At 40.9% G+C, this 13,045-nt stretch overlaps 1 protein-coding gene across 2 annotated transcripts; it reads left to right on the top strand.

The window, feature by feature from the left end:
- Positions 1-5,470: 5,470 nt before the first annotated feature.
- On the top strand, positions 5,471-12,786 carry slc52a3-2a (solute carrier family 52 member 3-2a). 2 transcript variants are annotated; one of them, XM_074613018.1, is made up of 4 exons: positions 5,471-5,557; positions 7,657-8,675; positions 10,555-10,678; positions 10,812-12,786. In XM_074613018.1, the coding sequence occupies exons 2-4, from the start codon at positions 7,678-7,680 to the stop codon at positions 11,019-11,021; spliced, it is 1,332 nt and encodes a 443-aa protein (XP_074469119.1). In that variant the 5' UTR covers positions 5,471-5,557; positions 7,657-7,677; the 3' UTR covers positions 11,022-12,786. The 2 variants fall into 2 exon arrangements, with proteins under 2 accessions (XP_074469119.1, XP_074469120.1); XM_074613019.1 differs by lacking the exon at positions 5,471-5,557 and adding an exon at positions 7,491-7,568.
- The last annotated feature ends 259 nt before the right edge of the window (positions 12,787-13,045 follow it).

The following is a 13,045-nucleotide window of genomic DNA, read 5'->3' as shown; positions in this document are numbered from 1 at the left end:
GTCAGTCTATTTTTATATTTTTTTTCTCCTTTTCCTTTGTTCGATATTTAATAAATTCCCTGTAAAGCCTATTTTTCTTTCTACAAGCTTTATGATTCATTAATATCATCTACATAAACTTCTTGCCAGTCATAATTCAAGAGTTCTGTCTTAAAAGCTATATTTGCCTCCGGTGATTTTATTCTAATCAAATTGTTCTGTTTTTTTTTTTTTCTTAATCTTGATTTATTGTTAATCTCCAACACTGTAAACAGGCAAATGTTAAAAAGAGGAACATGTTGCAATCACGGTATCGCAATCATGATCATCGTCGGTCTCGATCAGTGGGAGGAGAGTGGCTGGATTTAGCGGTGCGGAGCGTTTTCACCGTAATATGTGGACTGGACAGAATGATAGCCTCATAACCTGAGCGACATGCTGCTGTCATGTGTTGTGTTGGTGCAGTGTTCAAAATGTGTAAAACGGCATGCGGAACGTGGACTACACAGTCATGAGCCAGTACTATGGGGGCTGATTTTTCAATCATCATCGCAACTGAGGCCACAGCTCTCAAACAACCTGGCATGCCCAACACCACGGGTCCCAATCGAGCCGAATAGTACGCGACAGGACGGTAACGCGAACCATGTTTCTGTACCAGGATACCTGTAGCAAAACCCTCCTTTTCGTGCATGTGTAAATGGAACGGCAAGTTGTAGTCCGGCAGGCCCAGTGCTGGGGCCTGTAATAACGCATGTTTCAGGTCTTGGAAAGCTTTTAACATAACTTCAGTCCATTCCACAATAGATGGAGCCGTTTGCAATGTAACGGCTCGCAACACAGAGTCCAAAGCTGCATACTCAAAAATCCAGTGCCTGCAATAATTAGCCATCCCCAGGAACGAATGCATTTCTTTCTTAGTCCTCGGGGGATGCATATCCACCAACAGTCTCACTCTTTCTGGCGACAACAGCCGCTGGCCGTTCTTCAAAACATGACCCAGATACGTGACCTCAGGCAGGCAGAATTGCAGTTTGGTGAGTGATGCCCTGTGGCCACACTCCGCCAGTCTTTTGAGCAGCAAAATGGAGTCAGAGCGACACGCGTCTAATGTTGGGGACGCCACCAAGAGGTCGTCTGCATATTGAAGAAGGCATGATCCTCCTGGCAGATCGAGATCGTCCAGATCACGTTTTACCGCTGCCGCGTACACGCTCGGGGACTGGGAATATCCCTGGACTAGCCTTCGCCAGGTCAGCTGTCGACCTTTAAAAGTAAACGCAAACAGATACTGGCTGTCTGGATGCAGTGGAATGGAAAAGAAAGCTGAACATAGATCAATGACTGTGTAATACGTTGAGTTTGCCGGTAATGAGGCTAAGATGGAATTGGTGTCCGGGACTAATGGGGTCATTGGAACCACGATGTTGTTAATAGCTTGCAAATCTTGCACAAAACGCCATTCGTCTGGACTACCAGGCTTAGGAATTGGCAAAATGTGTGTGTTGTGTTAGCATCAAATAATTCACTTTGTCTCTCTGTCAACAGCATTGGAAGAGCGCTCCCCTCTGGAGCCACAAACAAAATTTGCTCGCATTCTAATTTCTCCTTTTTGTTTACATGTGTACCAGCCAAACGAGTTAATTCCTGTGAAGGGTAAAAAGCCGCAGTGCATTCACAACGTAAAAAAGGCCTCATAGCAGACATCAATATAGCGCAGTTTTGGTTATATCTTTTCGATTTTCTGGATATTGGAGACAGTAAATGTGTCCATCCTCTGAAAATTTAGCAAAGTCCAGCAGTACAATTGATCAACTGTTGTTTTAGATTTTGTTGATAGTGGTTCTACCATAGGAACACCGGAAACACCCATAGTGGTGATATAATGTGTGGTTGGTTCAAAATTTCAACTGTTACCATTTACTTCAATTGCTAACGTGGGATCTTGTGACAAATCTAGCCAATTTGCAAATTGTTGTAAAATTTTGTTGTAGCCTATATCAAGTTAAGGTTATATAAATCAACCCGTAGCTACATATATTATTAAATAGGCCTATGACTTGACATCAGGTTAAGGTAAAAACTAAATAAAATCGACAGGGAGTTGCACAATTGTTATAATTTATAAATATACAAAACATACAATTACTATGCTCTCCTCAAAGCCACCAGACTGTTGACAGAAACAGTCATTTTACCCACTGATCATTATAAACGCACTTTTTCAAACTGACAGAAAACATTTAAAATTCGTCAAAACTTTCTTGCAATGTCTTGCAAGAATATCTATCACTGGTTGCTTTCTACAGAATCTTGGCTTTCGTATTTTTAAGTATGTATTATAAGCTGCTTAGAGCTACTGTTAACCAGCCCTCTCTATTATCTATTTAATATCGCTGTGAACACATCTCCTTCAAACAACTAGATTTATTCAAGTTTCTTCACCAAAAATACATTTTACAAAATTATATTGAACACCTCATGATAATGTTATAATTCACCTTCGCCTAATAATCTATTGGCATACCAAAATTAATAAATGAGTTAGCTGAATTCCTTCAGCCTCTCCCCCTTACTCTGGACACAAAACCTGCACCCTGTAGGTGTGTGTGTTTGTGTCAGTGTCTCTGTGTGTTTCTTGGCTCCGCCCCTCTGGTGGATCATCAATGAATTCTGAGCCAGTTGCTCTGCTGCCTCCTTGCAGGGCAGCCACGTCTGCTCCTCTCCGTCTCTCCCTTTCAACTGCAGCAGTGATCAAAAAATATCAACTCTTGTGTCTGCATTTTTCCTAACTCTGCCTCTGAAGCTTTTGCTTTATCGTTATCTTGGGGTAAAGAGAAACAGTGAATTTGTTCAATTCAATTCAATTGCTCTAAAAGTGGGATTTTAGCTTCAGTCAACACACTCAACAAACACTGAGGGGACGGAGTTTTACCTTGGCGTTTAATCCTATCATACATCATTGCCTTTGTCTGATTCTCACTATCTCAGCCGCTTTGGTCTGCAATGTGATCTTTAACAATGGCCTGTGACATGTTGCAATAAATGGTACGCATTCATCCACCATTTTTTTCTTAATTCATCTGAACCCCATTCACAGCCATTCTCACTCACTCTCTCACTACAGATTTGAAGAGCGGTGACTTTCTTCCGTCAAAGTGCACACTTTCTCATAAATGCAAAATCCCAGTCTGGATTTCCATTGTCTCCATGCCCATTTATCTCAGTTAGCCGCAGTTTCTCCGTCTCAAGCGAGCCTCCATGCGGCAATTCACCATCCGTCCAATCACACATCAATACTGTGAACGGAACTACATATTTCCATCCGGCCTGTCTGCCCACTATTCCAGCGGGACTAGAGGGCACATACATCATCTCAAAGTGTGTGTTTGCATTTTCTGAGGTTATGTGGGATTTGGTGTTTGCATGGTGTTTATCAATGACAGGTTGACTCTCTTCTACTGCTCTTTTACCCTGTCCGTTCTTTGACCGATAAGATCTTTTAACTTTGGCTGTGTCGGGAACGGTCATATGTGTAAATTTCTCTGGTTTCTTTGCTGCTTTGGAATTTTGGGCACCCATTTTATTCAGCACTTAATTTCACACAGTTATTCAGCAAAATTCAGCAGCGTAAGCGCGCAAAGCACCAGCACATCAGTAAACAAGCAGCAATCACAGTTCAACAGCATAGACACACAAAACGGGCACACAAAACGGGCACATGCACATCAACAACACCTCTCTGCATCAACAGCTTCTCCTCTTTTTTTTTTTTTTTTTCCCCTTCCCCTTCCAGCAGGGTGAGGCTTCAATTTTTTTTTCAAGACGGAGCCCCGAAAGCCCGACGCCTCGTGTACACAAACAATAAAACGGATATCCCTCGGCCCCTGGGGTCTCCCCCAGAACCTCTAGTTTCCCACTGGACACAGAGTTGGGATAGTCGTCAATCTTGGTCTGGCCGAGGTAGTTCTATTTCAAACTCCCCGGAAACGTCTTTCCCTCTTGGACCAGAGCTCATGGGAGTCCCCCCTGGTCGGGTCTAGCCCGAAACTAACCCGGAAACTCAACCACCCCTGTTGGTGGTGCTGTGGTAGTCTCAATTGACCTAAAACACACAGACTTTATCTTGAACACCACCCACCCTTCTGGAAGTGTAATATTACCCTTTTTAATATTACCTCTTTACCATGAACTGGTTAACTTCAATTTCTTTCCACTTTTATCCATTACATTTTCTAGTTCAAATTTCAGAAATTACTCAGCCGAATTATTACTATACTCCCTTGAGCTGGAGTGTTACTCTGTTGCAAAATTTTTAAAAATTTCAGATTCTTTTAGATCTCGTCAAACACAGACATGGTAAGGCAAAAGCAGATAATTTGCACTTACCACTTCTGTTGTTATGTTGAGATCCTGTTCGTGACGCCAAATTGTGATGGAATAATTGATATACAAGTTATCTTTGGAAGGAAGAGGTCCGGAGCTGATGATGTCTTACAAAAGAAGGTTTATTGAAGCTTGGCCAAGGAGAATTGACAGGTCTCCACAATAGATGCTCTCTGCGTGAAGGCCTCACAACTCTGCCCTTCCTCCCCGGTGCTCAGTGTCTTACCCCTTATCATGTTATGACTTACTCCGTTCCTCTGGTATCTCTGACCCTGGTTGCCCTAGCGACTGGCTCTACGGTCTCCACTACAGGCACAGCTGTACAGATAACGGTGGCTCCTCTAGACAGGACTCCAACCCAAGAATGTCAACAGAGGGACACTCTGACAAACACTCTGACCTTTCTACCAATAAGAGAGGAATTGATGGAAAATTCCATCACAAATAGGAACGCTCTCTCGGGCTAGATTTTTTTAAGCCTGAAAACAGAGCCATGAGGAGGTGCAGAAGTCTCTCAGAACACTTGAATTACAATATGCTGAAAGGTTATTATGGAACTTTTGCCCAATGATGCTAAAAATATTCTGTCTACTGCAGGTTTAACACCATTTGTTAACAAAGGGTTATATAATCATCCTTTTTTTTAAAGTGCATGGGACTTTGCAATAACTCCCACAATTTAAATAAAGTTTCTCATAATAACTCCCACCTTAAATCCACTAATGAAATGTGCAGTTGTTTAACTGAACGGTGTGTAAACACTCTGCTCCCGTGATCCCCCCTTAAGCAGAATTAACGAATTCTGTAGATTCTTGAACGCGTCTCACTCGTTCAGAAATCACCTCAAGGCAAAGAAAATCACACGATGAGGCTGCAAATCACAACATGTGATGTTTATGATGATCCTAGAAAAGCCTCGACGGTGAAGGTACTGGAAGGTTGAGACAATGATCAGTTAAAGCAGACATGTGTCAGGGTTGGCTACATGCTCTCACACCACCACACACCCCTCCTCGTCCCAAGGAGGGTTTAATCCCTTGGTGCACACACATACACACACACACACACACACGCGCACACACACATACACGCACACACACACACACACACACACACACACACAGACTTTACTGCACCGGACTTTGGCTTCTTTCTCTCTGCAGAAAACTCCAAACTCTCCAGCGAGCAGCATGTGAGTATCTGCAGGGATGCATTTCATCCATTTCATTCTAATACTTTAATGATTTGAAATATTTGCCTCTAACAAGATTTATTTTTCATCTATCATGTGCAGCATATCATGTAGATGTTTTAAACATTTATTTGATGATTCTATAAAATTCTAATGTTCATAAGCTAAATATAACTTTAACTAATAAACATGATTTCAGACAAAACAGATGATTTTTTTATTTTAGTCAACACTCTGCTTTGAGGTTTCTCTCTTCTAACATTCTTTCATTGATCCCTGCATGCAGCTCCTTTTCCCAATAAACAATGCACTAATCTGATGTTTTCCTATGTTATGTAAGAGTTACCAGTGCAGTAGGTCATGTTTCCTTTATTGTATGCTTGGTGTTTTAAGCGGCTTTAACCCACACACACCCTGCCTGTGATCAAAAGAAAACAACTCTTGAACGACTCATCTGAAGTTTTGGTCTCAGTTGACTAAAATTTCGTTAATAGATTAGTCGTTTTTTCAGTTTTTTTTTCATGCTGAATGACTTATTTCCAAGAAACTTATGAGCACATCTCTGGTAGACGCAAGATTTAAAGTGGTGCTTTTAGATAGATAGATAGAAAGATAGCTAGATAGTAACTTTATTGATACCGAAGGAAATTCAAGTTTCCAGCATCACAGTTCCATAGTGCAAACATATTAATAAAAAGATAGTAGTACAAGTAGTACAAAGTATATATATATATATATAGATATAAAAAAATTAGGAGATGATGAAAACTGTTAAAAATGAATATAGTGCAGGGTAACAAGTGAAAAAAATGGGAATATAGTGCAAAAAGTGATATAGTGCTGGATAATAACATATAGGAGATATACAGTAGAGACCAGGGGATTAAGAAATGTCAAATATGGAATATAATGCGGGATGAGAACTGAGGTAGAGAGTTTTAAAAATAGACTAACGTGCAGAATAAAGCTGTTGTAAAGCTTTTTGTGTGATTCTTTGTGGAGAAACTCAGTTTTACAGATCTGTCGATTAAATCAACTGATCGATTAGTCGACAAAATCGTATGAGTGTTATAGGTGATTAAGAATTTCTTTGGTTGAGGATAGCCCTATAAACTGACAACGTCATTTTAAACTCAATGATTTACACATTTACAAACCTGTCAATCAGCTATAAATACAACCTTTCTGTCACTGTATGATCACCAGTAAATTCCTCTCTGAGCATTTCCCCTGGTTGTCAGCAACATGCCTTTAGTATTCAGTGTTACCTCAGTGCATACAGTAAAGTAGGGCTACGCAAGGACTATGAGCCCCTACAGACACTCGATGGATCTTCTCTAATAAAACTTGCATCACTGTTGAGACATCAAAAGCATCTCGCTGCTGGCAAAACGGCATCTCTGCCAGATTTCTAACACATCACACAGGTATCATTACAGTTGGTGTGCACTAGAAACAGTGTCACGCAGAAACCCAACACCAAGACTGTGATCACACACTGACGGAAATGCACTAAGGATTTCTTTGGTCGAGGACAAACCCTAAACATGGAGCAAATCTGGCACTTTGCATGTAACTTTTTTTAGCATGTTTCAGCTCACGTGACTGAGAATCTGCACAAAACAGTGCTGGTTTCACAGCCAGCAGAACAGGAAAAGGCAAGACTTCAAGGAAACAGTAAACATTAACCAAACGCCGGAATAAATCACGTAATGCTCTTTTAACAAGTTGGCAGAAGAGGGAGGCTTCCTCATGGTAACACATTAATCTGCGATGTCATTGGCATTTTATGCAGTAAAGCTTTTGTTGACTTGTCTTATTGTTTTACTCATTACCTCCTTCAAGGCCAAGGACCATCTGAGGAACATGCATATACTGTATGTACCAGATTTCATAGCAGTCAATATAATAGTAGTTAAGAAATTTCACTTAAAACTAAAACTGTTCCCCTCATCCATAGAGCCATGGACAGCTTCAGAATTAAGTTTTCAAATTCAGTCGTGGTCTAAAGGTCAGAGTTCATTTGATAAACAAGTTTGGGATGAAACTAACTAGATAATGTTCCCCTCCATGAAATTAATGAATTCTTTGTCTTCTAGTTGTAGAAAGACACCTCCACCATGTCCCTTCTCACCCATCTGTTGGCGTGTCTGTTTGGGATGGGCTCCTGGGTCTCCATCAACGGCCTTTGGGTGGAGCTGCCCCTCATTGTGCCCCAGATCCCAGAGGGTTGGTACCTGCCCTCGTACCTCTCCGTCCTCATCCAGATGGCCAACGTTGGGCCTCTCTTCGTCACCCTGATGCATCGCTTCCGGCCCGGCGCCCTGAACGAAGTGGCTGTCGTCTACGTGATCATCGGCCTGGGCACCGTGGCGAGCTTCCTGATGGGTTTCTTCTGGAAGGAGACCGTCGTAGTGGCGGGCGCTCCTCGCAGCGTAGCCCTCCTCGCCTTAACGTTCTTCCTCGCCGCTGTCGACTGCACTTCCTCCGTCACCTTCCTCCCCTTCATGATGCGTCTCAAGACTCAGTACCTGACCACGTACTACATCGGGGAGGGCGTGAGCGGCCTGCTGCCTGCTTTAGTGGCTTTGATGCAGGGAGTCGGAGTGGTCCACTGCATAAACAACACCCAGTCTCTGAACCACACCCCGAACTCCTCCGACAGCTCCGTGACCTTTGACCTCCAGGCCCAGTATCAGCCAGCCAACTTCTCCGCCGAGGTGTTTTTCTTCTTCCTCAGTGCCATGATGGTGGTGTGCCTGGTGGCGTTCCTGCTGCTGAACTACCACCCGTCGGTGGCCAGGGAGCATCTCGGCGGTCGATACAAAAACGGCGTGAGAGAGAAATCTCAGAGAGACAGGAAGCCCATGATGGATCCGTACAGACCCGCCGACCAGAAGCGCAGGAGCAGCTTCGGTACCGGCTCTTACAGCTGGACGCAGGTGTTTTATATCTTTGTGATTCTGGCCTGGGTGAACGCTCTGACCAACGTGGTGCTTCCCTCGGTGCAGTCCTACTCATGCCTGCCGTACGGGAACAACGCCTATCACTTATCAGCCACCATGGCTGCTGTGGCAAACCCTCTCGCCTGCTTCATCGCCATGTTCTTCCCTATAAGGTCAGTGTGCGGCTTGATACACTTTTTTTAACTCAATTAGTCAATTTTACTTCTATAGGTAAAAATGACAAATTTGCTTTGAAGCTAATAATAATAATAATAATAAACTAGCAGTGGGCAGCATGCGGGACTCTCTATCTTAGACCATCAGTTTTCATTAGGAATTAGAATTTCCCTCCAGGCGTCCCTGAGATATCGCGTTCACGAGAATGGGACGAACAGACGGACGGAAGGAAGCACAACCCGAAAACATAATGCCTTCGGCCACGGCTGTGACTGGCACGGAGGCATAAAAAAGTCCTCAAAACACCCTTTAACTAGGAAAGAAAGGAAGAAATCTCGGAAAGAGTAAGAAAGTTAATATAAAAATAAAATAACTTATTTTTTTAGTTGTAAAATGTGGACAAACTGCGTTCAAGTTTCTAAATTCGTACGTGTTTTTTTCTTATAGGTTTAAGCGCTAAATGCATATAAGTGACTCTATTTCTTAAGCATTTTGTCTCAACATACTGACAAAAACAGACTTATCCCCCCTTGTTTAGAAAAAATAAGTCAAATCCCTTTTATGTGAATAAATCATTAGATTGTTTAGACGAGATGAGCTCATCACGATTAATTGACACAGTCAGAACAACTATTTATATTACTGATTAACCTGCCTTATTTCCTCGATTAATCCATGAATAGTTTTGTCCAGTTTCCAAGAGCCCGAGGTGACACATGGGGTCATTCCTGTTATGCAGCAACATTTCAGCCTCATGAATTTCATTTTTCATCTTTTTCTTTTTTGCATTATATAAGAATAGTGACATGTTTAACTGTCAGGAAAACATATTGGCCACATACAGGCACTCAAATAATAATCCTTATGGGTAGACTGGTTTATACAGGTCTAAGTTAGACATATATCTCTGTGAGTGTTCCAGGTTTAGCCAGATAACCGTCTACACACAAACAGAACTTTTATAACTATATCAAATATGTTTTTCAATTTATTTTAATCGGACCAACTTTCTTCATAATTTAGCCGAACAGGGTGGAACTTTAAGAGTGTGACAAACAGATTAACATCCTGAAACATGGAAAATACAGACATGAGTGAAAGCTTATGCTCATTCTGCTTTACTCCTTTGAGTTTTCTCCAAATAAAAAGTCACTTCCTGAAAATGGTCTCATGGAATTGCAGTCTTTTCTTTTTTGAGAGGGCAAGAAACTACAAACTAACAAGGTGGAAAATTACTTCAGGGACAAACAGTAAATGATGAAAATGGTAAAAAAAAATAAAAAAAATAAAAATAATAATAATAACTATAGTTCTTCCTAATATATATATATATATATATATCCTATATTTTTATGGCTTATAGTTCTTGTAGAAGTTGATTACTTTGCACTGGGGACGTGGTAAAATCGAGCACATGTACCAAAAAAAGCTCAGTAAAGTTAAACAAAAGTATTTTTAATGTGCATTATTCTTTGTTAATGTTATAAAGAAAGACCGTAATCTACGATTTAAGCCATTTGTTTAGCACAAAATGTGATGTAGTAATTCATGGGCACAGAAATGTTGCTGCATAACAGGAATGACCCACATTCAAATCACTTCTTTGTGCAACCAACACCTAACTAAAACCCTAACTAAAACCTAACAGACATTAGAACTGGAAGGCTGGAAGTAGCACGTGTTGCTTCAGAAATAACTCAAAACAAACCAGTTGATGAATTAATCTACTAATTGTTTCAGCTCTACACGGCCACAAACATCATTTTGAGATCTTTACAGACACTTTAAAGACTTTTTTAAGACTATAATGTTGTCATGTTCAGTTCACAGTGCTAATGGGTGACATTTTAAGAGTAATGTGTCATTTCCCTGCAGATCTCTGCTGCTGATGGGAGTTCTCACGGTGCTCGGCAGTGGACTTGGATCTTACATAATGGGCATAGCAGTGCTGAGTCCATGTCCACTGCTGGTTCATGAAACTTCAGGTGGTGTCATCATTGTGAGTAACTTCATTTAGTCAAATTACCTCCATTTAACTTCCTAACTTGTGTTAATGTTACTGAAACAATACTTATAGGCATCAAAACTAGAAACATCTAGGTTTAAAACTCACCTCTTTGTCCCTCCCACAGGTGCTGGCCTGGATCCTGTTTGTCCTCACCCTGTCCTATGTGAAGGTGATCATCGGGGTGATCCTGCGTGACGAGGGCCACAGCGCTCTGGTGTGGTGTGGAGCTGTGGTGCAGCTGGGCTCTCTGCTGGGAGCTGTGACCATGTTTCCAGTGGTCAGTGTGTACAGCTTCTTCTCATCAGGAGACCCATGCAACACCAGATGTCCCTGAATGAAGGAGTCAGTAGGGAGAAGAGACTGGAGGCAGATTCAATAAAGACTCCACAGGTTTCACTTCCTTGTTTGAACCAAGATATTCAATGGAGGAAGTCTATTTTTCTTTTTCTTATTTACTTTGAAGCATCTAAATTTAACCTGTCATTTGAGAGCTTCCACTTGTTACAATAGAAGCAAGCCACAAAGACAGAGGTGCATAAAGTTATAGGCCAATGTAGCTGGCCGTAGTTACCGACCATGTTGCCTCACCTGAAATGAAACTTGACATGAAAACTTGGCACGTTGTGAAAAATACTCCACTACTTAGTAAAATTCCTGCATTCAAAAAAACTAAATGTACTTAAAGGTGCTAAATATGGAATTCAGAGCATTTCTATCGCCTCCGCACGGCTCTCAACATGACGACGGCAGCGACGTTCTGAAAGCGCTAACAGTGCAAACAATGTCCACAGTGCTGTCAGAGCTGGGCGCTATACGCTTCTGCTACATCACTGTCAGTCAGGATGGCGTTATCAGCTGTAACCGCCGTATGAGAGCAGTGCAGAGCGGGAGCCGTGAGCTAGCCAGTGGGGCAGCTAACATGCACTAAAAGCACTTGCAGCCGGCCCGGCTATGTCAACAAAGCACAGAGAAGCTGTGACTACAACACACACAGCGGGAGAGAGACTTCATTCTCTGCTCAGGTAGACATTACTCCTCTATATCTTTACATAGCAAATAGTTCTTTGCTGCTATATTAATGCTCTGAATCCCATTTAGAGAACTTTTAAAGTACCCTATCAAAAGTAAAAGTACTCATTGTGCAGTAAAATGTCCCGGTCAGTGTTTTACTATTATGTTTAATACTGCTGTAGATGTTTATGGTTGTGCTCATTTTAACTCCTTTACGTGTCTCTAAAAAAGTCAGAAAACAGCCTGTTTCCAGCTTTGTGAAGATGCATTTTCCAGCTGATCCAAGAGACTTTTTAAAGAGCTTTTTTATAAGCTTAAGAATGAGGAGAATTTATTTTAAAGCATCCTTCAGTTTATCAGAAACATTCAAAATCTCCAAATTTGGAGATATTTCACCGGACAGGAAAAATGTAATCTGTAAAGTAACTAAAGCTGTCAGACAAATGTAGTGGAGTAAAAAGTACACTATATAAGATGTAGTGGAGTAGAAGTATAACGGTGCATACAATGAAAATACTCACCTCAAATGTGTACTTTAGTACAGTACTTGACTAAATGTACTTAGTTACATTCCACTGCTGTATAAATCTACCCTGACGGCTGTACTGTAGAGCCATTAGGGGCATTTATTCAGGATAAAACAACTCTTGATGTCAGATCTCTTGAGAACCTCAGAAGCAAAAGTCCATAAATTATTATTCAATTTAAAAAATACAAGAACAAAATGTGTGTTTAAGAGTAAAGTTACTACTGAAATATGGAGGAGTTTCACTCATTTATAAGTGCTTGCCTTTCTTATTTGTCAAGTCTTTGGTCCAACCTGTTTATTTAACCTGAAGTGTGCCTTTCTGTTTATATACCGTATGACTGGTCCAACAGTTCAGTGTGTTGAGAGTAACACTATCTGTTACATTTGACTAGTACAGTTTGTAGAAAAACTCATTTACATAAGTTGTACTGAAACGAATGATTTGTAATAATAATAATTCTGCAATCACATTATTTGTTTTGTTTATTTGCATGTGCTTTAATCATATTGTTTATTGTATGATATGACATAACAGTATAAAGATATAATCCCAACATTACTAAGAACATAATGCACTTGTTTTTCTTTATACGCCGACCTGACTGGACACAATCAGGCAACGATAGATTCACTCGTGTAGTGCGTAATAATATGCAAATATTTGTTAGATTAAAACATCATCTATGAACTATTTTAGATATGAAAAATTAAAGTATTATTGGTTGAACTATGACGCCTTTTGTAAAAAAAAAGACTAAGATTTTACAACCTGAAACCATCAAACGATATTCTTTTTCTGATCTAAAAATACACAACAC

This window comes from Sebastes fasciatus, chromosome 17, assembly GCF_043250625.1.
Source record: "Sebastes fasciatus isolate fSebFas1 chromosome 17, fSebFas1.pri, whole genome shotgun sequence".
Taxonomy (NCBI): domain Eukaryota; kingdom Metazoa; phylum Chordata; class Actinopteri; order Perciformes; family Sebastidae; genus Sebastes; species Sebastes fasciatus.
The sequence above is the reverse complement of the archived record's forward strand: the minus strand, read 5'-3'. Positions and strand labels throughout refer to the sequence as shown.